Source organism: Adiantum capillus-veneris, chromosome 11 (genome assembly GCF_014529385.1).
Source record: "Adiantum capillus-veneris isolate H3 chromosome 11, ASM1452938v2, whole genome shotgun sequence".
Lineage (NCBI taxonomy): Eukaryota > Viridiplantae > Streptophyta > Polypodiopsida > Polypodiales > Pteridaceae > Adiantum > Adiantum capillus-veneris.
Window position 1 is genome coordinate 101,197,204 of NC_140941.1, and position 27,949 is coordinate 101,225,152.

The 27,949-nt window shown below is 44.0% G+C and overlaps 1 protein-coding gene across 1 annotated transcript in view; it reads right to left on the reverse strand.

The window, feature by feature from the left end:
* The window catches only part of LOC147447738 (outer envelope pore protein 21, chloroplastic-like), a 55,481-nt gene extending 38,316 nt beyond the window's left edge, over nt 1-17,165 (reverse strand). The window contains exon 1 of the mRNA XM_086523451.1: nt 16,935-17,165. Coding sequence (XP_086379577.1) covers nt 16,935-17,027 — 93 coding nt within the window. The 5' untranslated portion in view covers nt 17,028-17,165. The remainder of the gene's footprint in view (nt 1-16,934) is intronic.
* Between the last annotated feature and the right edge of the window lie 10,784 nt (nt 17,166-27,949).

A 27,949-nucleotide genomic window follows, 5' to 3' on the forward strand; every position in this document is an offset into this window, starting at 1 on the left:
AATGACTTTGTTAATGGCTGAAAATGGAAACGCTGGTTCATCTGTGTAGCGTTAGTGAAAACACTGAGACTGTGAGGGTGTTGGCGATGGAGCAAATCTGAAAACACCATGGGCTAGAGAGACTGTGGGCGACACCAATCTGGAAACGCTAGGGCTTAGTGTAGGCGATGAAGACCAAAAACGCCAAGGCAATGGGAGAGGAAAACGCCAGGCTTGGGGGGTACTGCGGGTTCTTGCTGAGAAGATGCATGTCTCTTGCTGCCTCTTCTTCCAGAAAGTGCTAACTTGGGTTTGCTTATATATTTTCTTAGCAAAATTTCCCTACCTACTTTTGTTGGAAAGTCACTTAAAAATAATAAGTGAAAAATGTCAAAAATAGGGAAAATAGGCTAAATGCATTGGAAAATTCCCTTGATAGAATTGCATGGATTCTGATGGGAATACTGATGATCATGCTGTGTGCAACCAGAGGATATGCATCTATGCTAAGTGACTGGGCATGCATGGTCTACGAATAGACTCACAAAGGTGCCAGATCACTTCTAAATCTAGACTGACTGGACTGACTGAACCCTAATGGTGTTGTAGCTTGTCCACGGACACATAGGGTTGGATGTGTCACGTGACAATTAATGCATGAGTGTCACTTGCCACATTTTTGGGCATTTTCCAACTTAAGAGAAAGAGAAGCATTAAAACAAAACGTGGGCTGCATTTTTCAGCTGTATGGTGGATTGTTGCAGGTACCAAAGCTATTGTGTGCTTGCCTACCCTCTATGTACAGTGAAGTGCAAGAACTAAAGCCTTGCACAGCATTCACTGCTCTCTCTCTCCCCTCCGTGCAGTTATGTGATGCCCCACAAGAAGGCTCTTCATTTTCCCTATGTACAGTTGTGTGGGTTCATGCGCGATTGCCAAGGCAAGAGCCTCTTCCACAGGTACTCGATTAGCTAGTTGCTAATCCCCCGCAGGTACAAGTGAATTCGGAGAGGTTTCACGTGAGAAATCTCGTTTGATTCAAAGGGCAAGTAGCCCTACAGGTACAAAAGAGCCCAAAACAGGGAGATACATCCTGTTGTGTATTTTTGCAGGTTTAGGGTTTCGGCCCTAAACGGTCCCTAATACCCCCAAGAGGTCCGACGACACGAGGGAACCGATGTAGAGGTGATCTGGCGTACACATCTAATCCTATGTGTACCTGGACAAGCTACTTCATGACATGGGTTCAGTTCAGTTAGATTAGGAAGTGATACGGCATTTTTGTGAGTGTTCGCAGACCGTGCATGTCCAAACACTTAGAATAGATGCATATCCTCTGGTTGCACACAGCATGATCATCAGATTTCCATCAAAACCCATCAGGAGTATTTTTACAGTGCATAGACCTATTTTCCCTTATTTTTGTCATTTTTCACTTATTTAAGTGACTTTTGTTGGGAACTAGGTAGGGCAAATTTACCAAGCAAGTATATTAAGAAACCTAGCGCTAGCACTTTCTGGTAGAAGAGGCAGCAGGAGCACTTTGTTCAACAAGCAACTTCTCAGCAAGACCCCCATCAACAGACCTAGCGTTTTGCATGATGCAAGCCTAGAGTTTTCACCCAGAACCAGCCTTGGCGTTTTTGCACTGCAAATCAGCCCCAGCGACACTAGGACCAGGAGATCCATAGCGTTTTTGCATCAGAACCAATATTCAGCCCTAGCGTTTTTGCATCAGCATAACCATCCAATGTTTTGCAAATTCACCGCAACGGAACACCAAGAAGCATCAGCGTTTTCGGTTTTCAGCAGACAGACATCGCAATAGAAGTCTCGAACCTCGCAAATCTCACCTTCCTGCAGCAGGTCCTCGCCGCACGGTCAGAGCCAGCGAAGTTTGCAGATTCAGCCAGGAAAACGCAGATTTCAACATCTGCGTTTTCAGCGCGTCGTCGTCGCATTGTCGTCGTCGATATCGTCATCAACATAGAGTCAGAATTCAGCAGATAAAGATTTGCAGATTTCAGCCCTTAGCATTTTCAGATTTCAGCCCGTCTCGTCGTCGTCGACATCGTCAGCAAGTCCAAAGCATTGTAGAGATTTATGCAATCAATAGTAGACCGCTCTCGCCATAGAGAGTGGGACCTTCGGAGGAGGGTTTGACAACATTCTAGTGTCGTATTCTTCTCTCTCTGTCTCTCAGTCTCAGCACCTTCATTCACAGTGTTTGTTTGTCCACTTTGTTTGTGTCCACTTGCACTCTCTCACTAAGGGAACGGAAGGCTCTCCCTTCCGTAAGTAAAAGGAACCTTGAGCACAGTTCGGAGCACTCATCTTGAGCAAAGTTCAACATTCACTTCCGCTCCACCTTACATTGGTATCAGAGCTTTGGCAGTGTTTTGTATCACTCAAGGAAAGAACCACAAGAACCACATAATTTTTTTGCTTGTTGCGGTCGCACGTAACCCAAGTCCTCTTGGGCGTGTCGATTCCTAATCGTGTTTTGAAGTGACAGGAAACCCAAGAAAGGGCTTCCCCTTGGTTCTCTTTTCACTCATTGAGAGCGGACCGTGCACTTAGCGGCCGGCCAATCCACGTGAGGTGGGAAAAAGCAACGTTGGTGTGAGCGCAAGGCCGCCAAAGGTGCGCCCGCGGAAAAGAGAAGAACTCGGGTCAAGAGAAGATCCTTCTCTAACACAGATTGCAAGCTAAAAAAGAACCTCAAGACCCTCAAGAACCTCAAGAACTCAAGAACCTCAAGAAACCAAGACCCACAAGAACCCAAGTTCCTCGTGAACTTAAGAACCCAAGACTTCAGTGGATGGTCATCACCCGAAGTGGAATGGATACTTCGCATGGAGGTGGTGAGCATGGGAGTGGCGAAGAAGCGTTTTCCCCACCAGGAGTTTTTTCTGACCCTCCCCCTTCCCCATCTATGCAAAGGATTGCACTAACTCCTATGGAGCTTTCGATTAAATGATGATGGACACGACGTTAGAAGATGGACACGACGTTAGAACACGAAGCAAGAAAAGCAGAAAGAAAGGCAGAACACAAAGAAAGAATGGCAGCCATAGCACGTGAACACGAAGAAAGAAGGGTAGCCATAAAACCTGAACACAAAGAAAGAAGAGCCGAATTGGATCGCGAGCGTGAGCAAGCGCGCTTGGTGGCCGAACAGAGAGCCCAACACATGCAAGAGTTGTTCCGACTTTTTGCTAATGTGCAGGCACAGATTGCAAAGGATCAGGAGAAGGAGACTCTCTCAGTCTCTTCTTTTCCAAAGCACGACACACATGATTTGCATAATTATGACGAGCATGATGATTTGCATGATCAAGATGTGATTATTCACGAGCATGATGATTTGTAGGATAATGATGTGATTGTTCACAAAGATGATGGTTTAGTTGATACTTTGTCTAGTGAAGCTAACCTCATTGCAGATTCAATCAATCACGAAGAATTGATCTTGGCTCTCGAGTCGCGGCCCAAAGAATCCCCACAGGAAGGTTCGATCAATCACGAAGAACCAATCTTGGCTCTTGAGTCAAGATCTAAGGAACCTCCACAAGAAGTATTATGTGTTCGAATGATTAGTCAGCACGCATTGTTCGAGTGTTTCATTCGTGATGCTTTCCTGTATTTTAGTCACCGTCCTTATGTGATCCCGTTTCATAGGCATGACATATTGTACGATGAACATGATTCACTCATGAATGAGCACGGATGTATGCAGATTACTCATGAAAAGATGAAATGTTTGCACCCAAGGAATTCACATTCCATGTCTCTTCCTTGGTATGACACATTATCGGAACGAGCACAAGAAGGATTGAGCATCAAGCATCTGCATTTCCATTGTGGTTTGCCACAGTTGATTGACATAGATCAAAAAGTCAAGATTCGATCTCATTGTTTGCGTGTGTTTGATGAATGGTTTGGCACTCCGTCACTTTGTTCATCTACATTGCATGCACAGTTTCTTCGAAAAAAGAGCAATTTTCCAGTCACTTTACATGGAATGGGGTATGTTCATGTTTATATTGTCACGTGACACATCCCAACCCTATGTGTCCGTGGACAAGCTACACCACAGCAGGGTTCAGTTAGTCCGATCAAGTTAGATTAGCACTGATCTGGCACTTTTGTGAGTCTATTCGTAGACCGTGCATGCCCAGTCACTTAGCATAGATGCATATCCTCCGGTTGCACACAGCATGATTATCGGAATTCCCATCAGAATCCATTAGCATCAGTTAGGGAAATTTTCCAGTGCATTTAGCCTATTTTCCTATTTATTGGGATTTTCACTTACTATTTTTAAGTGACTTTCCAACAAAAGTAGGTAGGGCAATTTTGCTAAGTTAATATATAAGCAAACCAAAGTTCACACTTTCTGGCAGAAGAGGCAGCAGGAGCACCTTGCTCAACAGGCAACTTCTCAGCAAGACCAACCCCCGCGACTACTTTGGCGTTTTCTCCACAGAAGAGCTAGCGTTTTTGCATCAGATCAGCCTTGGCGATTTGTGCACAGCAGATCAGCCCCGGCGTCATCACGACACAGCAGATCAGCCTAGCGTTTTTGCATTTGCAGAACCCCGGCGACAGAAGGACCAATTTCAGCCCCTGGCGTTTTTGGATTTCAGCAGCAAATTAAGACCGGCATTATTCACCTAAAGTGTAGCAGATTCAGCCCGTAAAGACCATCAGTTTTCATCCTAAGAAACCTCATTTTTCAGCCAAGAAAACGCAGCCAAAACAGTCATTTTCAGCCACCGAAACAGTCCCGAAATTCAGCGATTAGAAGATCTCAGATTTCAGCCGTCGTCGTCGTTGTCGTCAGCCATCGTCGTCATCGTCGTCGTCGTCGTCATCGGCATAGACCAAGTTGCATAGTCCATTGCATACGCATTGTACACCTTTGTGCAATCAAAGAATAGACCACTCTCGCCGACGAGAGTGGGGCCTTCGGAGGAGGGTTTTACAACCTCTCGGTGTCGTATCTCTTCTCTCTCCTTCTCTCAGTCTCATTCATTTGCATACACAACATCCACCCACTTTGTTCGTGACCACAACACTCTACAAGACGGAAAGCTCTCTCTTTCCCTAAGAACTAAAAGGAACCTTGAGCAATAAAGATCACTAATCTTGAGAAAATACAACATTCATTCCGCTGCACCTAACATTGGTATCAGAGCTTTGGAAGTGTTCTGCATTACTCAAGGAACGAACCACAAGAATTTTTTTTTGCTTGTTACGGTCGCACGAACCCAAGTTTAGTTGGGCGTGGCGATTCCTAATCGTGTTTTGTTGAAGAGTGACAGGAATCCCAAAAAAGAAGGGCTTGTCCAGCCTCCCCTTGTGTCTCTTTTCACTCATTGAGAGCGGACCGTGCACTTAGCGGCCGGCCAATCGACGTGAGGTGGGAAAAAGCAACCTTGGTGTGAGCGCAAGGCCGCCAAGGGGTGCGCCCACAGAAAGGAGTAGAACTCGGGTGAAGAGAAGATCCTTCTCCAATGCGATTTGCAAGCGAAAGAAAACCTCAAGAACCCAAGATTCTCACGAGTCAAGGACCTCAAGAACCTCAAGACCCCCAAGAACCCAAGTTCCTCGTGAACTTAAGAACCCAAGACCTGCAAGAATTCAAGTCCCTCGTGGACTTAAGAACACAAGAACCCACACAAACCCACAAGAACCCACGATTGCAGAATGATCATCACTCGAAGCAGATTGGATACTTCGCTTAGAAGTGATGAGCATGAGAGAGGCGAAGAAGAATTTTCCCCACCGGGAGGTTTTTCTGACCCTTCCCCATCTACGACAAAGATTGCACTAACTCCTATGGAGGAGTTGGACCAAGACAGAGAAGCAGAAAGAAAAGCCTACGAAGAAGATATGGCAACCATCGAGCGTAAGTACCAAGAAAGAAGGGCAGCCATAGAAGCAGAATTTTATCGCGAGAACAAAGCACAAATACAAGAGTTATTGCGACTCTTTTCTCAAGCTCAGGCACAAATGCATCAGAATCGGAAAAAGGAGACTCTCTCAGTCTCTTCTTCTCCACAGCATGACACACAAGATTTGCATGATTGTGTGAAGCATGATGATGATTTGATTGACAATGCCTTGCATGATGTTTTGATTGACAATGATAAGCACAATGATTTGGATGACAAAGATAAGCATGATGATTTGCATGATATTGCTAAGCATGATGATTTGAATGACAATGATAAGCATGATGATTTGCATGCTCAAGATGTGATTTCTCACAAGCATGATGAGTTGCATGAAGATGATGTGATTGTTCACACGGATGATGTGTTAGTGGATACTTTTTCTAGCGAAGCTAACCTCGTTGTAGATTCGATCAATCACCAAGAATTGATCTTGGCTTTCGAGTCAAGGTCCACAGATCCTCCACAAGAAGATTCGATAGACCCCGAAGAAGCGATCTTGGCTCTCGAGCCTTGGTCCAACGAACCATCACAGGAAGTATTATGTGTTCGTATGATTGATACGCACGCATTGTTCGAGTGTTTCATTCGTTATCGTTTCCTGTATTTTAGTCAGCATCGTTATGTGATCCCTTTTCCTAGGCATGACATATTGTATGTTGAGCACGTTTCTCTCATGGATGAGCATGAATGTATGCGGATTGTTCATGAAAAGTTGAAAAGTTTGTAAGGAAGTCGCATTCCATGTCTCTTCCTTGGCATGACACAGTTTCTGAACGAGCACATGATAGTATGAGCATCAAGCATGGGCATTTCAATTGTGAATTGCCACAGTTGATTGATTTCGATCAAACAGAAAAGATTCGATCGCATTGTTTGCATGTGTTTGATGAACGGGTTCTCACTCCGTTTCTATGTTCATCTACATTGCATACACAGTCTTTAGAGAAGACACGATTTTTTTCTCCTTCACTTTACATGAAATGGGTATGTTCATGGTTTTGTGTTGGAGATGGTTTCAGGAATTTTCAGCCATGGAGATTCTTGAAGACGAAAGAAGCAGGACTCTAGATGAAGTTGAAGCAAGAAAGGAGATTTAGAAGACTTTGTGTCGCTTTTGGCGCGGCCCAAAGAAGCAAGCGTTACAGACCTTTATGAAGTTCAAGTACCGCACGACCCACACATCAGAGTGGGCCGGTGAAGAGTCCCTTCCAGGATTCCGGATGTTGTTGGCGATCTCCCTCGACGCCATACAGTTCGGTACCAGTACCTCACTTTGAAAAGGAGGGGATGTCACATGACACATCCCAACCCTATGTGTCCGTGGACAAGCTATACCACAGCAGGGTTAAGTCAATCCAGTAAGTCTAGATTAGCAGCGATCTGGCACTTTTGTGAGTCTATTCGTAGACCGTGCATGCCCAATCACTTAGCATAGATGCATATCCTCCGGTTGCACACAGCATGATCATCGGAATTCCCATCAGAATCCATTCGCATCAGTTAGGAAAATTTTCCAGTGCATTTAGCCTATTTTCCTATTTATTGGGATTTTCACTTATTATTTTTAAGTGACTTTCCTACAAAAGTAGGTAAGGCAATTTTGCTAAGTTTCTATATAAGCAAACCCAAGTTAGCACTAAATGGCAGAAGCGGCAGCAGGAGCACCTTGCTCAACAGGCAACTTCTCAGCAAGACCAACCCCCGCGACTACTCTGGCGTTTTCTCCACAGAAGACCTAGCGTTTTTGCATCAGATCAGCCTTGGCGATTTGTGCACAACAGATCAGCCCCAGCGTCATCACGACACAGCAGATCAGCCTAGTGTTTTTGCATTTGCAGAACCCCGGCGACAGAAGGACCAATTTCAGCCCTGGCGTTTTTGGATTTCAGCAACAAATTAAGACCGGCAATATTCACCTAAAGTGTAGCAGATTCAGCCCGTAAAGACCATCAGTTTTCAGCCCTAAGAAACCTCATTTTTCAACCAAGAAAACGCAGCCAAAACAGTCATTTTCAGCCACCGAAACAGTCCCGAAATTCAGCGATTAGAAGATCTCAGATTTCAGCCATCGTCGTCGTCGTCGTCATCAGCATAGACCAAGTTGCATAGTCCATTGCATACGCATTGTACACCTTTGTGCAATCAAAGAATAGACCACTCTCGCCGACGAGAGTGGGGCCTTCGGAGGAGGGTTTTACAACCTCTCGGGTGTCGTATCTCTTCTCTCTCCTTCTCTCAGTCTCATTCATTTGCACGCACAATCCACTCACTTTGTTCATGACCACAGCACTCTACAAGACGGAAAGCTCTCTCTTTCCCTAAAGAACTAAAAGGAACCTTGAGCAATAAAGATCACTAATCTTGAGAAAATACAACATTCATTTCTTCTCCAAAGCATGACACACAAGATTTGCATGATTGTGCAAAGCATGATGATGATTTGATTGACAATGACTTGCATGATGATTTGAAGCACAATGATAAGCATGATGATCTGGATTCCAATGATTTGCATAATGATTTGGATGACAATGACAAGCATGATGATTTGCATGATCAAGATGTGATTTCTCACAAGCATGATGAGTTGCATGAAGAAGATGGGATTGTTCACAAGGATGATGTGTTAGTTGATGCTTTTTCTAGCGAAGCTAACCTCGTTGTAGATTCGATCAATCACGAAGATCCGATCTTGGCTTTCGAGTCGAGCTCCAAAGAACCCCCACAAGACGATTCGATCATTCAGGACGAGCCGAGCTTGGCTCTCGAGCCTTGGTCCAAAGCATCCTCACAGGAAGTATTATGTGTTCGCATGATTGATACGCACGCATTGTTCGAATGTTTCATTCGTGATCGTTTCCTCTATTTTGGTCAGCAGCGTTATGTGATCCCTTTTCCTAGGCATGACATATTGTATGTTGAGCACGTTTCTCTCATGGATGAGCACGAATGTATGCGGATTGTGCATGAAAAGTTGAAAAGTTTGTATGTCAGGAAGTCACATTCCATGTCTCTTCCTTGGCATGACACAGTTTCCGAAAGAGCACATGATAGTATGCGTACCAAGCATGGGCATTTCCATTGGGATTTTCCACAGTTGATTGTTTTCGATCAAACAGAAAAGATTCGACCTCATTGTTTGCATGTGTTTGATGAACGGTTTGTCATTCCGTCTATATGTTCATCTACATTGCATACACAGTCTTTAGAGAAGACAAGATTTTTTCCTTCACTTTACATGGAATAGGTATGTTCATGGTTTTGTGTTGGGGATGGCACATGATAGTATGCGCACCAAGCATAGGCATTTCCATTGGGATTTTCCACAGTTGATTCTTTTCGATCAAACAGAAAAGATTCGACCTCATTGTTTGCATGTGTTTGATGAACGGTTTGTCATTCCGTCTATATGTTCATCTACATTGCATACACAGTCTTTAGAGAAGACAAGATTTTTTCCTTCACTTTACATGGAATAGGTATGTTCATGGTTTTGTGTTGGAGATGGTTTCATGAATTTTCAACCATGGAGATTCTTGAAGAAGAAAGAAGCAAGACTTTAGACGAAGTTGAAGCAAGAAAGGAGATTCAAAAGATTTTGTTTCGCTTTCGGCGCGGCCCAAAGAAGTAAGCATTGCAGACCTTTATGAAATTCAAGTACCGCACGACCCACACATCAGAGTGGGCCGACGAAGAGTCCCTTCAAGGATTCCGGATGCTGTTGGCGATCTCCCTCGACGCCATACAATTCGGTACCAGTACCTCACTTTGAAAAGGAGGGGATGTCACGTGACACATCCCAACCCTATGTGTCCGTGGACAAGCTACACCACAGCAGGGTTCAGTCAGTCCGATCAAGTTAGATTAGCAATGATATGGCACTTTTGTGAGTCTATTCGTAGACCGTGCATGCCTAGTCACTTAGCATAGATGCATATCCTCCAGTTGCACACAGCATGATCATCGGAATTCCCATCAGAATCCATTAGCATCAGTTAGGGGAATTTTCCAGTGCATTTAGCCTATTTTCCTATTTATTGGGATTTTCACTTATTATTTTTAAGTGACTTTCCAACAAAAGTAGGTAGGGCAATTTTGCTAAGTTAATATATAAGCAAATCAAAGTTCACACTTTCTGGCAGAAGAGGCAGCAGGAGCACCTTGCTCAACAGGCAACTTCTCAGCAAGACCAACCCTCGCGACTACTCTGGCATTTTCTCCACAGAAGAGCTAGCGTTTTTGCAGCAGATCAGCCTTGGCGATTTGTGCACAGCAGATCAACCTAGCGTTTTTGCATTTGCAGAACCCCGGCGACAGAAGGACCAATTTCAGCCCCTGGCGTTTTTGGATTTCAGCAGCAAATTAAGACCGGCATTATTCACCTAAAGTGTAGCAGATTCAGCCCGTAAAGACCATCAGTTTTCATCCTAAGAAACCTCGTTTTTCAGCCAAGAAAACGCAGCCAAAACAATCATTTTCAGCCACCGAAACAGTCCCGAAATTCAGCGATTAGAAGATCTCAGATTTCAGCCGTCGTCGTCGTCATCGTCGTCATCGTCGTCGTCGTTGTCGTTGTCGTCATCGTCGTCGTCATCGGCATAGACCAAGTTGCATAGTCCATTGCATACGCATTGTACACCTTTGTGCAATCAAAGAATAGACCACTCTTGCCGACGAGAGTGGGGCCTTCGGAGGAGGGTTTTACAACCTCTCGGTGTCGTATCTCTTCTCTCTCCTTCTCTCGGTCTCATTCATTTGCACGCACAACATCCACCCACTTTGTTCGTGACCACAACACTCTACAAGACGGAAAGCTCTCTCTTTCCCTAAGAACTAAAAGGAACCTTGAGCAATAAAGATCACTAATCTTGAGAAAATACAACATTCATTCCGCTGCACCTAACATATATGATGGAAGTGGTTTCAGGAATTTTCAAGCTCGGAGATTCTTGAAGAAGGTAGACACACGACTATAGACGAAGTTGAAGCATTGAAGGATCCATAGATGACTTTGTGTCGCTTTCGGCGCAGCCCATAGAAGTAAGCGTTGCAGACCTTTATGAAGTTCAAGTATCGCATGACCCACGCATCAGAGTGGGCCGGCGAAGAGTCCTTTCCAAGATTCCAGACGCTGTTGGCGATCTCGCTCGACGCCATACAGTTCGGTACCAGTACCTCACTTTGAAAAGGAGGGGATGTCACGTGCACATCTAACCCTATGTGTACGTGGACAAGCTACTTCATGACATGGGTTCAGTTCAGTTAGATTAGAAAGTGATATGGCACTTTTGTGAGTCTGTTCGCAGACCGTGCATGTCCAGACACTTAGAGTAGATGCATATCCTCTGGTTGCACACAGCATGATCATCAGATTTCCATCAAAACCCATCAGGAGCATTTTTATAGTGCAGAGACCTATTTTCCCTATTTTTGTCATTTTCCACTTATTATTTTGTTGGGAACTAGGTAGGGCAAATTTACCAAGCAAGTATATAAAGAAACCTAGCGCTAGCACTTTCTGGCAGAAGAGGCAGCAGGAGCACTTTGTTCAACAGGAAACTTCTCAACAAGACCCCCATCAACAGACCTAGCGTTTTGCATGATGCAAGCCTAGCATTTTCACCCAGAACCAGCCTTGGCGTTTTTGCACTACAAATCAACCCCGGCGACAGCAGGACCAACAGATCCATAGCGTTTTTGCATCAGAACCAATATTCACAGCCCTAGCGTTTTTGCATCACCATAACCATCCAGTGTTTTGCAGATTCACCGCGACGGAACACCAAGGAGCATCAGCATTTTCAGTTTTTAGCAATCAGACATCGCAGTAGAAGTCCTGAACCTCGCAGATCTCACCTTCCCGCAGCAGGTCCTCGCCGCACGGTCAAATCCAGCGAAGTTTGCAGATTCAGCCCGGAAAACGCAGATTTCAGCACCTGCGTTTTCAGCGCGTCATCGTCGCCATCGACATAGTCATCGACATAGAGTCAGAATTCAGCAGATAAAGATTTGCAGATTTCAACCCTTAGCATTTTCAGATTCCAGCCCGTCTCGTCGTCGTCGACATCGTCGGCAAGTCCAAAGCACTGTAGAGATTTGTGCAATCAATAGTAGACCGCTCTCGCCATAGAGAGTGGGGCCTTCGCAGGAGGTTTGACAACATTCTGGTGTCGTATTGTCACAAAGTGATGACGTGGCTACCGAGAGCAAAAACTGCCAGAAACCCTAATTCCTGCAAACCCTAATTTCTGCCAAAACCCTAATTTGCAGAAACCCTAATTTCTGGAAACCCTAACCCTAACTGCTGGCTGAAACCCTAAAGTGGCTGGAAACCCTAAAACAGGCTGAAAATGCCACGTGGCCAGCGTACGGATTTCCGGAAAACGCGGAGCTGAAAAGCAACCCTTTGAGCGACGCAATTTGGCGAGAGAGAGAGAGAGAGAGAGAGAGAGAGAGAGAGAGAGAGAGAGTACATTGCTTTATTTTTACCCTCTTGAGAGAGAGAGAGAATTTGTGCTTTTGAACTGGAAGCTTTTGGGGCTCTGCTTTTGGGCATCCCTTGTAATCTTTATATAAGCTGTGAGGGGCTCACTCTGCAGAGCATCTGGACGCAGAGTCTCAGAGTGAAACCCTAACCGCTCTCTTGTACTGTGACATTGATTTAATACATAAAGAAATAGCGAAAGGGACGCCAGTCTCTGGGGCTAATATCTCTAGGCACGGAACTCCGCCGGGCCAGTGCAAATCTATTGTGATCTGTGAATTGTTTTGAAGTGGTTATTTGGTGCTCTTGTGATTGATTCTTGACTTGGAGTGTCCAAGTCTGTTGCAGTGGTATCAGAGCACGGCCGATTTCTCTTCTACGGAAAATCAGATCCTCGATTTTTTTTTTCCGCGCCACCTATGGCTTCACGCAAGGATCAGTTGACTCCCTCTGCACCTGGAGATGCGGGCAAGGATCACAACGAAGATTCCGGCAGAGTATGGCCCGCCTTGGCCTACTCAGGCGGAGCGACGAGAGATGGAGCGTCCTCAATTGATTGGCGATGCAACAAAGATGATGCTCAATTTTGCGAAGGACCCAAAATTTGCAAAGTATATGAGCAAGACTTCTTTTCAGGAAGTGCACGAGCAGTGGCAGAAAACCACTACACCACCCCCGAAACCCGCTCTCAAGAAACCTTCTGCTCACAAGAAATATTCAGAGAAGGAACTAGAAGAGGTGGTTGATGCACGGATTGCTCAGCTATTTGACGCGCAAAAGAAAGCCAAAAAGCATGGCAAAAAGCAGAAGAAAGGTACTCACTTCCCTGGATATTTGGGTCGCCACTCGATATTTGACAAAGCAAAGGAACAGAAGAAGCGTGTTCACTTTGAAGGAGTACCAAATTCTTCTTCTTCTTCTTCTGACGGTTCTTCTAAGAAACAACGCTTCGGAAAGGGCAAGAAAAAGGCAAAGAAGGCTAAATCTCGCCCAGAGACTGACAGTTCTACTGAGGACTCGTCTACAGATCCGATGACAGAAACTTTTATGCGAACAAGAAGAATTTTTATAAAGCCAACTAGTATGACTTTCTGGAAGATAAAAGCAAGAAAGTCCGAGAGTTTAAGGAAGGTGGACACTTGATCAAATTTGATACTTTTTCAGGATACTCAGATGCTTCGAAGGCTTTGTCGTTTATACAGCAGTTTGACATCGCTTTCGCGGGAGGACGCTACTCAGAGCACTCCAAGATTCGGAGATCTGCCTCTTACTTTAAGAGGAACGCTCGCACTTGGTGGTCCACGCTTCTTTTAAACAAGACTGTGCCAGTTAAATGGCTGAAATTTAAGAAGCTTTTTATTTCTTCTTGGTTGACGCAAGAGTATGAACGCAATATACGAGCTGCTTGGAACTATCTTCGGATGACCAAGAAAGATACAATAAATGCTTACTGTGATAGATTCTGGAGCTCTTTTCTACCCGCCTCTTCATTCAAGAAGATCTCGTTCAGAGAACAGATTGAGCGGTTCACCTTGGGTCTACCTATAGAGATCCGAGATCACTGCTTGGAGCAGAAGTCAACTTCTATTCAGGAGTTGATGAGTCATGCGAAGCGGGGCTTTGCCATTCACTCTGGCAGTCTGACCTACCCCACAGATGAGGCCATGACACAACGAGCCGAATAGACTTCTGGGAATGAAAGTAGAAAGAAAAAGAGCAACCCAGAGAAAAAGGATACACGACCCAAGCTTACTCCTCAGGAGCGAGCTCGATTCATCAAGGAGGGGAAGTGCTTTGGCTGCGGGGAACATGGACATATCTCCGCAAAGTGCCCTAAACAGGCACAGAAAGAATAGAATGATAAGGACGACAATAGGCCTCAGAGTTCGAGAGCAGCTGAGGAACGTGGATGAAAAGGCAAGATGAAAATAGGATTGGTTCCAGATTGTGTGGGTACCGATCCCAACACCATGGATGAGAGTACAGAACTTTGCCGAGCTTGGGGCAAACTGAAAGATCAAGAGGCCCTGATCTTCTTTGATGGAGGAGCCAAGGCCAACTTCATTTCACCGGAATTGGCGGTGCAGCTCGAGATCACTCCCAATCGGATGGGACCACTTGCGGAGGCAGTTCTAGCGCCACCCGACAGGGACGTAGCCATTACACCTGTCATTGGCAAACTTCGGTTGCATTGTCAGGGGTATTTGGGGCATGAGGGCTTCTTCATAATGCCTTTGGAGGGTTGTGATGTTCTCTTAGGGATTCCCTGGTACCACAAGAACAACGCTGTGGTCGATTATTGAGCGAGGAAAGCAACTTTGACTACAGAGAAGGGCAGAACCATTGTACTTCATATTAAACTGAAGGGCGAGTCTGTCCCTATTGTATCGGCTTCGGCCATTTCAAAATTAATGAAATCCAGTCTGTTTGTTTACTTGATCTTTATGAAAGAATTGAGTGATAAGGATAGGACAAATATGTCTAAACTTGATAAAGAACGCCAAGATTTTCTCCACTCTCACGCTGATTGCTTCTCAGAAGGCCTACCAGGCGAGTTACCACCTGCTTGTCCTGAAGATCGTGCCATTGATCTGATACCAGGAAGCACACCACCAAACCGGCCACCTTACTGTGTGAGCCGAGCACAGAATGAAGAGATTATGAACCAAGTGAAAGACCTCTTGGAAAAGGGTCTTGTCCAGCCTAGTACTTCACCGTATTGCTCTCCAATGTTGTCGTTTGGAAGAAAGACGGATCTTGGAGAATGTGCATCGATTATAGAGCTCTCAACAAAATCACCATCAAGAACAGATTTCCGATTCCTAGGATCGATGATATACTCGACAAGTTACAGGGATCCTCGTGCTTTAGAAGGATTGATCTGAAGAGTGGATATCATCAGATCTGAATCGCGCCTAGAGACGTCTACAAGACAGCCTTTCGGACTACTTTTAAGTTATTTGAGTTTTTGGTGATGCCTTTTGGCTTAACCAATGCTCCTACGACATTTAACCGGATGATGGACACGATTTTTCGAGAGTACAGGCTATTTGTTGGCACTTTCTTTGAAGACATCATTGTTTTCTCCAAGAATGAGACAGAACACAGAGATCATCTTCTTCAGGTGAATCATCCACTAGGAACATAAAATAGAGAGCTCCGTCTAAGCACGGTCCACAAATGTCGACATGAACCAGCTCCAAAACTAGAGTAGCTCGGCGTGTAGAGTGCTTTGGCATAGCCTCTCTATGATACTTCCCACAAATTTACTCCCAACATTAGGTAAGGCATCAATTATTTGATCACAAAACGCACAACGAAGAGCATCAATATTGGAGTTGCTCGGTGTATAGGGTGCTTTGGAATAGCCTCTCAATGCTACTTCCCACACATGCACAAAGTGTATTGTTCTTGCTTAGTCCCAACATAAGGTAAGCCATCAATCATTTGATCACAAAAAGCATGACAAAAAGCATGACGAAGAGCATCAATATTCACATGGCCAAACCAACAATGCCAGAGATCACCTACAAGAGAGCCTGTAACCGAGGAGAGAGCTCAAAGCTTGTAGAGACCGTGCTCCATTGTGCCCCCTGTGACCACCTTGCCTAAGCCGAGGTCATGATTCCTGAATAGCTACCAAATACTCTGTGAAGACCACCACCATGCCTAACTTGCACACCTCGTGCACGAACATAAGGTAGAAATCCAACTATGGAACATAAAGAACCTTCCAGGAATGCATCTCCTCTCTGTGGTCTTGGATCAGCTCCTAAGTGCCCTCATTGTGAATAAGAATCACTGATTTGGTGCATATCGATCAACAAACACAGTAAGTTTATTACCACTACAAACTACGCAGCAGATACAGTTGGTTTACGACAAATAGAGAAAGCCCCCACATGGCTAAGGCTAGCAATGTGAGGCAGCTAGTTGTGGCCTTTCCAAATCCACCCCTTTCCGTAAACTGCTATTGATGTGTTGTAACTCAGTGGCAACTTCCCATTCATATCCTCTCCGTGAATTGCTCTTCTCGTTTTAAAAAACCCCTACTTGAGTAGGAAAAGTATACCCAATGGATGTATGCCATCTGCAGGAATAGGAACTATGACTGGTCCAGCTGTGAGGATGTAGAAATTGTAGGTACACCCATCCTATAACACCGTGAATTACCTAGCAGCAACTAAGCTGCAATTGTTGAGCCATCCCTGCCAGCTTGATACGAACACCTTTGGTTACTTGATCATGCATATTTTAAAGAAAACAAAATGCGGTTTGTTCTGGGTACAAACACAAACAGAAGCTGAAGAGTGGAAAAGATGCTTAAGGATCTGTAGCATTCACGCAATCGTCCTCTGAGATAGTCTGTTTCAGAATGAGGTGCTCTCTCTCTCTCTCTCTCTCTCTCTCTCTCTCTCTCTCTCTCTCTCTCTCAATGCGCGTATGCCCTCAACTCAGGTGATCTTTCTGCTCAGCAATTTCGTCCCAGAGAAAAGAAGTAAGCAAACCTTCAGGAAGAAGGCGCTATCGATGAGGAAGCTTTCCTTGGCGTGAATGTAGAGCTGCTTTTCTTGCTTATTGTATCTCAGAGAGGTCTCCATTACTGTCGCAGACAACCTTAGAAGCCAATCACAACCAGACGACAGGCGTGCATGTCCAAAGAGTGAGGAGAGCGTGGGAGGTCGTGGGTTCGAAACCTGATGCTGAAACTTAAGAATGCGCGCGCGCGCGAGAGAGAGAGAGAGAGAGAGGTGATAAACAATCCCAAGAGACCTCAAAGATCTATCCTAGAAGTCTTGAACTCATCAGTGAACATTTGCTATTCTAGCAGGAAATGGGATAGCCAATTTACATGGGCAGAGAGAGAGAGAGAGAGAGAGAGAGAGAGAGAGAGAGAGAGAGAGAGAGAGAGAGTAATGTGAACGAACTCTTATATGTCATATAGAACACCAACCCTTAACAACTCTTAAAGCGTTTTGCAAAAGGCCATAAGAGGGCCCCTTAATTTTAGTGGCATGTACTCACACACCATATACAATGAGATTACAATAATATTGTCTTGTTAAAATAGGGTCCGTTGCTTCTATCAAGGGCAGCTATAGGCTACTAATAATGAGTTACTACTAGTTGAAGTTGCGGTCTCATCATTGGAGGGTGGTCCAAGTATCCTCTGCCCTAGAGGCGTTTGAGAAGGGTTAGTTTTTTGAAAGTGTGAGTTTGGGGTTGCTCTATCTAAGTTGGTCGAAGGGCACTTTGAAAATATCAGTTTTTGGTATGTGGGCATATGCTTTTAGATAGTGAATTTGACATCCAATATGACCATTGGTGCTACCCCTCTAGCTCGGCAGTTGAGCCACCCACCATAGGCATGACATCACAATTAAGGTGCGATAAAGTGGCTATGTTGAAGCTACACTGGTGCAATTAGATTTTTGAAATTTTGCACACATAATTTTTTGTCAGGAGGTCGTTTTCTATTTTTTGGGTCCTGAAACGTAGCTTTCGGTATACCTCCTCATACATATTTGAATCGAAATGATCCAAGAGTCTAGTTTGGGGTTTTTGCATATTCCGAACACGTTGATGATATCAAAATTTTAAAAAAAAATCACACAAAAAATTCTGCAAATATGACATATAACCTACACTATAGAGCACAGCATATTGTAAGTGTTTGGGCATGTGTGCCACTTGGGAATGCTCATTGGGAGTTGAGTTTGTATATGTGGATGCAAGTACAGATTTTGATACGCATTTTTTGTCGACACAAATCGAAGTTGCATTGGAGTGACGTGTTTATGCTTACAGCTATTATGCATACTTGATGGGTATACTTTGTACATGCTTGGTTGGATGCTCTAGTGACTTGAGCATTGTGGGTCCTCGCATGTATACATTGGTTACTTAATGCAAAGGCAAGGTCTACCATACGCTTGCATCTTGTAGAGTCTAAGTTATTTATGTAGAGTGTACGGTGCATGTGGAGTGCGAGGGAGAAGAAGAGTAGATACAAAGTGTTGGTGGAGCTCAGCATGAGGATTAACCCCTCACCTCTCCTCAAAGCTCTTTATGTAGAGTGTACGGCGCATGTGGATTGCGAGGGAGAAGAAGATTAGATACAGAGTGTTGGTGGAGCTCAGCATGAGGATTAACCCCTCACCTCTCCTTATTGTTCTATATGATCAAAAGAATAGATAAGGTTAGTACGACCAGTGTGATGGGTGTCCGGCCAGTTAGCCTGAACCTTAAAAATCTCCCACTTGAAGGCCAACGTGGCCTAAGTGGCCTATGTATGTACAACCTGTACATCCATGAAGCATCCAAGTGGCTTCACCCTACACCCATCATCTCCATGCAATGTGCAAAGCGCTCTAAGTGTAGTCTCTTTGTGAGAGCATCTGCAAAGTTGTCATATGTATGAACCTTGACTAGCTCAATGCGCTTCCTAGCCAATACTTCATGTATCACATGATAATAGACTTCTATGTGTTTTGACCCAAGGTTTTGACTTGGAGTGAAACATGCGGTCCTTCACTAATGTGATCACACTCTATCACAATGCAACATTGAAGTCTAAGTAATGCCAAAATCTCATGTCGAGCTAACCACACAGCTTCCTTGCTAGCATAAAAAACTGCCACATACTTTGCCTCTGCGGTGCAAGATGGCGTACAATCTTGGATGCATGATCTCCATAACACGACTACTCCAAAAAATATGAATATGTAGCCAAATGTAGATCTTCGACTATCCACACAACTTGCATAATCCACATCCGTATAACCCACAATTGGATGCATCACTATTCCAACAGCGTAAGCACTTGTCTATCGTACCTTTCAGATATCTCAAGACGTGCTTCACTGCTTCATTGTGATTTCTGCTAGGATTTGCCATAAATCTGCTAACCACTCCCACTGCAAAAATAATGTCCAGTCTCGTGGCTACCCCAACATATATATGACTACTAACAATTGAAGAATATGACACCTTTGCCATTCCCACTTTCTCAACATCAGATTTGGGAGCGCCATTCTTGCTAAGTTTTGCATATACTTGCATTGGGCCACTCAATGTAGCTTTTCCCCCCTGCATATTAAAATGTTGCAAGACCTTGTGGATATATGTTTCTTGAGACAACTCCAGTATTCCACGTTTTCTATCCCTCTTGATACACATACCAATAAAGTGACTTGCATCTCCCAAATCCTTCATAGAAAACTGCATGCTATGTGACTTCTTCAAGATTGCAATCTTGTCTTGGGACTCCCCGGCAATGAGCATATCATCGACATAAAGTATCAAGATGATAATTGAACCATCGTTCAACTTCTGGGTACATAAGCAGTGATCTTCTTGGGTCCTTTCATACCCTTGGGACTGCATGTACTTGTCAAACTTCATGTACCACACTGCCTTGAGCCTTGTTTTAGGCCATACAATCCCTTACACAATCTACACCGGTTTTTCCCTTGTACGCTTCTCAAGTTTGACTTCAAACCCTCTAGCTGTTTCACGTAGCATCCTCATCAAGATGCTCGTGAAGAAATGTTATCTTCACATCCATCTGGACCAAGTCCATGTCCATAGTCGCTACTAGTCCAAGCATAAGATAAAATGTAGTCATCTTAACCACTAGAGAGAATATCTCATCAAAGTCCACTCCTTTTTTCTCTTGAATCCCTTAGCAACCAATATGTCCTTATACTTAGTCTTGGGATCTTTTGCCCTGTTATAAACCTATTTGCAAGGCAAGGCTTCTTTGCCCTCTAGCAACTCTATTAGTTCCCAAGTCTCATTTGCCATAATCGAGTTATACTCATATTACATTGCCTGCTCCCACTTCACACTATCTTCTGAGTAGGCTCTCCACAGTCAGTGACCAATAGATAATAATCCTACCTAAAACCACTTAGGGGCACTAAATACATGTGTAGATTTCCTCACTTCCTATGCCTGGGTGTTGGACTCTGCTCTCTCAAGAGCATTACTAGCTCCTTTGGAGCGCTATTATCGTAGGCACATCACTAGTAGACTGAGCTGTTTGCGTAAGTGGACTTGAACTTATGTCCTCGAATCTTACTTTGTAATACTCAACCTCTTTCACGAGTTGTCTGTGCATTGTTGAATCATTAAAGATCACTTGTGAGCTGCGAATAACTCTCTGAGATTCCGGGTGCCAGGGACAATAACCTATCTCTCCATTTGCATTGTAGCCAATGAAGATGCATTTGTGTGACTTAGGGTCCAGCTTCTTTCTAAGCTCTTTCGGCACATGTGAGAATGCCTCACACCCAAACACACGTAATTTGTCAAAATTAGGCTTCTTGCATGTCTACATCTCCCACGGAATCTTGTAGTTCAACGGTGTGATAGGAAACCTATTGATTATATGCACCATTGTCATAACAGGCTCTCCCTAATATAACATGGAAGTGACTCTCTCCTTGATAGTCCTATTCATGCCCTCGGCAACTCCATTCTGAGTAGGTGTCTGCGGCATAGTAAACTACTCTTGAATTCCTCATTTGCTACAAAAGTCCTTAAACTCAGTGGAGACATACTCTCCCCCTTTGTTAGTGCATAAAGCTTTCAACTTCTTGCTTGATTGGTTTTCCACCATAGCTAGGAACTTTTAGAAGACACTAAAGACTTTGTCTTCCCCCTTCAAGAGGTAGACCCACACCTTCAAGTAGAGTCATCTATGGAAGTTAAGAAATATAATGCCCCCCCCCCCCCCCCCCCCAACACTTATATGGCATAGGCCCGCATAGATCACACAACTTACTGTCCAATGGTGTTGAGGAAAGCCTAGTCCATTTCCCATATATGCAATGCTCACATAAACTTTTAACATAGGGATATAGCCAAATCATTGTAATTGCTCCATTCTGACTCATATGACCAAGCCGCCTATACCATAACTCAGTAGAAGACTCGTCTACATAGATAGAATTCTCTTTCAGAGAAGAGACATACAAGGAATATAATGCGCCCGACTTTTGAGCTTTGAACATGACCATGTCACCTTTTCTGATCATCCAAGAACCATTGCCAAGCACTACTATAGTGTATCCAAGATCATCAAGCTATCCTGCTAAAACCAAGCTCTTAGTTAGCTTTGGCACATGTCTAGCACCTTGCATCATGAACTCAGTATCGTCATGTATACACAACTTTGCATCTCTAATGCCACATATCTCAAGCTGAGAGAATTGTTGGAATTAGGGTTGCAGGAAAACACATAGCTTGGAGAAGAGGAAGGAAGCTCAAGGCACACAACAGAGAGTGTATTACTTAGTGTGCAATGGAAAGATAGATAGCCCTAGAGTGATGGGCATATATACAATGCACGGGGGAAAAAACCTCCTAAAGAGGGGAAAAATGCCCCGGCGGTCCTAGTGTGTTTACACACATCACTACCACATGTATATGGTAACAAATCCCCCCTGGAGTGATGCGGTGAACGAGAGCTTGCACATGAGTAAAGGGAAGTGCCATGCCCCGAGGACATGATCAATTCACAAAGGGGAGTAAGCCCAAAGCTTTGCGAAAAGCTTTGAACTTCTCACGAGACAATGCCTTTGTGAAAAGATCTGCAAGGTTGTCTTGTGTTGGCACATAAGCCAAGCTGATCTCTCTTGCTGAGAGCCTCCCCTTGACATAGTGGTAATGCACCTCAATGTGCTTTGTGCGAGCATGAAAAACTGGGTTCCTCGTAATTGCCAATGCGCTCTGACTGTCGGTGTATATAGTGTTGGCAATGTCTTGTCCAACACCCAAATCGTGCATAAGGCGTCTGAGCCATACACAGTCAACCGTAGCTATGAAGATTGCCCTGTACTCAGCCTCACAACTAGAAGTGGCCATAGTAGGTTGCTTCTTACTCAACCATGATGTACATGAACTGCCAAGCATGAAACAAAAACCACTCGTGGACACTCGCATGTCAAAACAACCAGCCCAATCTAAGTCCAAAAAAGCATGTAAGTCTGGCGGCAATGATCCCCCCTTGGGATAAAACAAGACAAGATGTTAAGTGCCACTCAAGTAGCGGAAAATCCTCTTGAAAACCTGCCAATGCTTAGACCTTCGGCTATGCATAAATTTGCTGACATGTGAGATTGCAAATTGAATATCCGGCCTTGTGTTACATACATAAATGAGGCATCCAATGGCAATTTGGTAAAGAGTGCCATCTGCAGGATCACCAGCATCATGAGGACTCAATTTCAAACCTGTTTCCATGGGAGTGGCAATAGGTTTGCAATGTTCAAGTCCAAATTCATATAGCAATGTCTCTATGTAACTTTTCTGACACAAGGCAATACCACCATCACACTGCTTAAATTGTATACCCAAGTAATGATGCAGCAATCCCAAATGTTTCATCTTGAAAGTAGCATTCAAATCAGCCTTAAATTCATCAATATGTGCCACATTGGGACGAGTGATCAGCAAATCATCCACCATAAAGAACAACAATGAGAAGTACGACACCCTCACGCTTGACATACAATGTGCTTTCTATTGGACTGTTACAAAAGCCTTGTTTGACCAAATGAGTGTGAGCTTTCTCATACCAAGCACGAGGAGATTGCATCAGCCCTTACAAAGCCTTCTTACATCTGTACAATATGTCCTCTTGTCCTTTCTTGACAAAACCGTGAGGCTGCATTACATAAACTTCCTCAAATATGTCACCATTCAAGAAAGCGGTAACAATGTCTGATTGATATACATCCCAACCAAAATGAGCTGCCAATGCACTTAGAAAATGAACAGTAGTCATACGACAAGTGGGAGCAAAAGCTTCTTCATAATCTATGCCTTTTTGCTGCACATAGCCTTTTGCAACAAGTCGAGCCCTATGACGATCAACCTCACCATCTGGCTTGCGTTTCAACTTGTAGACCCACTATGTACCAATGGACTTTTTGCCAGGAGGCAAATCACATAAAGTTCACGTGTCATTTTCTATAAGTGCATTATATTCTAATTGCATGGCAGCCATCCAATTTTTTGAATTCTATGCTGCATCAAAAGATAGAGGTTCCTCAACATCATGTAAGCTAGACACAGCCAAAGCATAACAATCTGATGCATAAGATGCATGGCGAGAACCTGAACGAGTACGACTAGGCAAAGGTGCATCCAATTTACTGTCACACAAAGTGTGCACTAGTCATTTTGGCATACGTCATTCTCCATCCTTTCCTCATCAAGTACATCATGTACATTTGCATCACTAATGGGTTGATCTGTAACATTTTCAGAAATCCCCATAGGCTATACATTTGCCTCATTGGAATTTACATTCGTACTTTCACCATTGAAAAGAGGCAACAAAGTGTATGTCATGTGAGCTTACATTACTGTCTCTAGTACATGACAACAAAGGTTGAACAGAATCTTCCACAAACACAACATCACGTGAGACCAAAGTACGCTTTGTTTGCGGATGGTACAACCTGTAACCTTTGCTTTCAGCACTATAACCAACAAAAATACATTTGACAGCCTTATCATCCAATTTTCTGCGCTGCGCTTGTGGCACTAAACCATAAGCCAAACAACCAAAAACACGCATGTGCTCAATAGAAGGCTTTCTATCATGCCATGCTTCATATGGAGTAATAGACTACAAAGCTTTCATAGGACACCTGTTTAGTACATAAGTGGCACACTGTTGGGGTATAAAGCCCAATGTGGTCGCCAGGTATGTACACATATTCTTTTGTAAAAACCTAATAAGAACTCACTATGCTCTACACATTACAGTAGAGCGATTTCACCATATCGTCGTGATCTTCTTCTCGCACTCTCTCTCTCTCGTGTCGCACTTCCGCTCGTACTCCTTCAACTGGTATCAGAGCTCAGATCGAGGCTCGAGGCAGCACTGCAGGAGGCTAGAGTCACCAGCTCAGATTGGAGTGAAATTCGACAGGCAAAGACACGGCCCCAATTCTTGTGGGCGAGCCCGAAGGGCTCGGTGTTGTCAGAATTTCATTCTAAGGTCATCTCGGCCACCGTTCGGCTTCGACAAAGGTTTGCACAGGCCATTTTCGACTACGTGGTCTCGACGGGTGCAGATCCGACTCTGCAAATTTGGGGTTTTCGGCCTACGACTGCAGGTGCTGAGGATATCGACACTCCCAGAGTTTTGATTTGTGGCTGTCTACACATCGAAGAACGGCTCACAGTTCTTGGAGGCGTGTCACATACGACACGGGGGCATCTACACACAGACTGTAGGCGACATCCACTAGTTCATCAGGTTGATATTGGTTCAGAGGTCAATTTACAGGGGAAACTCTGCCGAATTTTTCCCAGGAAAGTAAACCACTGTGAAGCGTAGCTATGGCTGGATCACAGGACACTGCTCTTTACAATATCAAGAAGCTGGATGGAACCAATTTCCCATTGTGGAAGAAGCAGATTTGGCACATGTTGGTACAAAAGAAGCAGATAAAACCTATAAAGCTCAAAGGGATAAAACCAGAAGATATGGACGAAGATGAATGGAGCGAAATGGATGAATTGGCACTTTCTACCATTACGCTGACTTTGGCAGAAAGTGTTTACTTCAATGTAGCAGACGAGATGTCGGCTTATCAAGCATGGTTAAAGCTGAGTGATCTTTATGAGAAGCAGAGTGCAGCTTCACAGGTATACTGGCTTAAGAAGCTTGTTGACTTGAAGATGAAAGAAGGGACACCTATGTCCAATCATCTGAATGAATTCAACACAATCTATAGTCAGTTGTCAGCTCAAGGTGTCAAGTTTGATGAACCTGTTAGAGCTATGTTCTTGTTGATCACATTGCCGGAAAGTTGGGACACTTTTCGCACAGCTTTGAGTAATTCTGCACCTCCAGATGGTTTGAACATAGCAGGTGTAGAAGGAAGTCTGCTTACTGAAGAAACCAATAGAAAGACAATGGACAAAGGCAAAGGAACAGCCTTAGTTGTCAGGGGAAGGACCAAAGAAAAGTACAAAGGTGGAAAGAGGAATCAGTCTCGTAGCAAGTCCCGCAGTGCTAAAGGCAAGAGTGACATAGAATGCTACCATTGTGGCAAGAAGGGTCACATGAAAAGAGACTACAGAGAATGGAAAGCAGAAAAAGGCAAAGAGCAAGCTGAAGACCATGGTGAGAAGAACAAGTCCTCAGTGAAGATTCAAGAAATAAATGTGACAAACAATGTTGCAGAGGATGATAGTCTAGTGTCAGGAGACATCTACTTCTTGAAGAATACAATGGACTCAGCTCTTCTTACAGCATCTGATGGAAATGAACTGAGTGACTGGATTATAGACTCAGGGGCATCGCTTCATGTGTCTCCAAACAAGGAGTGGTTTACCTCTTATGTGACCACTAAAGATCATGTTCGGCTAGGCAATGGGCAGACATGTGAGATCTTAGGTGTTGGAGATGTTCAATTGAAGTTTCAGAATGGTTCTTATTTCACGCTGAAGAATGTGAGACATGTTCCCGCAATTACAAAGAGCTTGATCAGTACAGGTTTACTTGATGATGCTGGCTACGTCACCACTTTTGGACAGAACATGTGGAAGATATCCAAGGGTTCTATGACAGTAGCACATGGAGTAAAGTCTGGAGGACTTTACATGATTTATGTATCAAATGTCTCTAAAAATGTAATCAATGTAACCGAGCAGCCGAACGTTTCTTTGTGGCATGGCCGGTTAGGACATATGTCCAAGAAGGGAATGGAAATCTTGTCTCGTTCTGGTTATTTGCCTGGCTTTTCATTTAATGATTTTGAATTCTGTGAACATTGTCTGTATGGTAAGCAAACACAGCAGCCACATAAGCATAGAAGCAGTAGAAGAGATACACAGTTGGCACTTGTTCATAGTGATTTGTGTGGACCTATGCCTAACCTATCTCTAGGGGGAGCTTCTTACTTTATGACATTTATAGATGATTACTCGAGGAAAGTATGGGTTTACTTTCTCAAGCACAAGGATGAAGCGTTTAGTGTTTTCAAAACGTTTGTGACACTTGTGGAGAATCAGAGTGGCAAGAAGCTTAAATGCTTACGCACTGACAATGGTGGAGAGTATGTTTCAAAGGCCTTTCAGGACTTTTGTGAGTCAAAAGGTATAAAACGTGAACTTACTGCTCCTTACAATCCTCCTCAAAATGGTGTTGCTGAGAGGATGAATAGGACCATACAAGAGAAGGTCAGAAGTATGTTGTCTAATGCACAGCTGCCAAATGGGTTTTGGGCTGAAGCTGAATCAACAGCTGTTCATCTTGTAAATAGATCTCCTAGCAAGGTTTTGCAGAAGGATTCAGTGCCAGAGATGGTATGGTCAGGCAAAATGCCCTCATACAAGCATCTCAAAGTCTTTGGCTGTGAGGCATATACTCACGTTCCAAAGGAATTTAGGAACAAACTTGAGCCAAAGAGTAGAAAGTGCATCTTTCTAGGCTATGGTAATTCTGGTGAGATGGGGTACAGACTTTGGGATCCCGAATCCAGAAAGGTTTTCCGCAGCAATGATGTTCACTTTAATGAATCCAAATATCATTCTAAACCAGAGAGGGTTGAGGAGATTAGAAGAGTTGTCTTCCAAGAAGATGGACCTGCACGTGCAAGACAAAATGTCAGGGCTCAAGAGGAGCAAGGACAGGATAGAGTGGAACCACAGGTTGTGGCTGAGCCTGAGCCACCTATTGTGCGTAGATCTGGACGTGTCATGCGACCTCCTGATAGGTTTGTTCCATCTATGAACTATGTCATGTTGACTGATTGCAATGAGCCTTCATGTTACAAGGAAGCAGTGCAAATGAAGGACTCCGGGAATTGGCAATTGGCCATGCAGTCAGAGATGACAGCTCTGCATAAAAACCAGACATGGAAGCTAGTTAAATTACCACGGGGCAAAAAGGCACTACCTTGTAAATGGGTTTGCAGGTATAAGATCACCGCTCATGATAGTCAGTCAAAGTACAAAGCAAGGCTTGTTGCCAAGGGCTTTAAGCAAGAACAAGGCATTGACTTTGATGAAGTCTTCTCTCCGGTGGTCAAGATGACTACATTGAGATGCTTTCTTGCATTGGTTGCCATATTAGATTTGGTGTTGCACCAAATGGATGTCAAGACAACGTTCTTGCATGGTGATTTAGATGTGGAAATTTACATGCAGCAGCCAGAAGGGTTTGTTGAGAAAGGCAAGGAAGATTGGGTATGCCAGTTGTTAAAGAGTCTTTATGGCTTAAAACAATCACCGAGGGCATGGTACCATAAATTCCACAAGTTTATGCTTTCTCAAGGCTACAAACGTAGTGAGTTCGATCACTGTCTATATACAAAGAAGGCTAAGGATGGCAGTTGGCTGATCCTTATTTTGTATGTGGATGACATGTTGATTACTGGCAAGCACTTGGAAGAAATTTCAGCTTTGAAGTCAAAGATGGCAAAATCGTTTGACATGAAAGACATGGGTGAGGCAAGTCATATACTTGGTATGCGCATTGAGAGAGACAGATCAA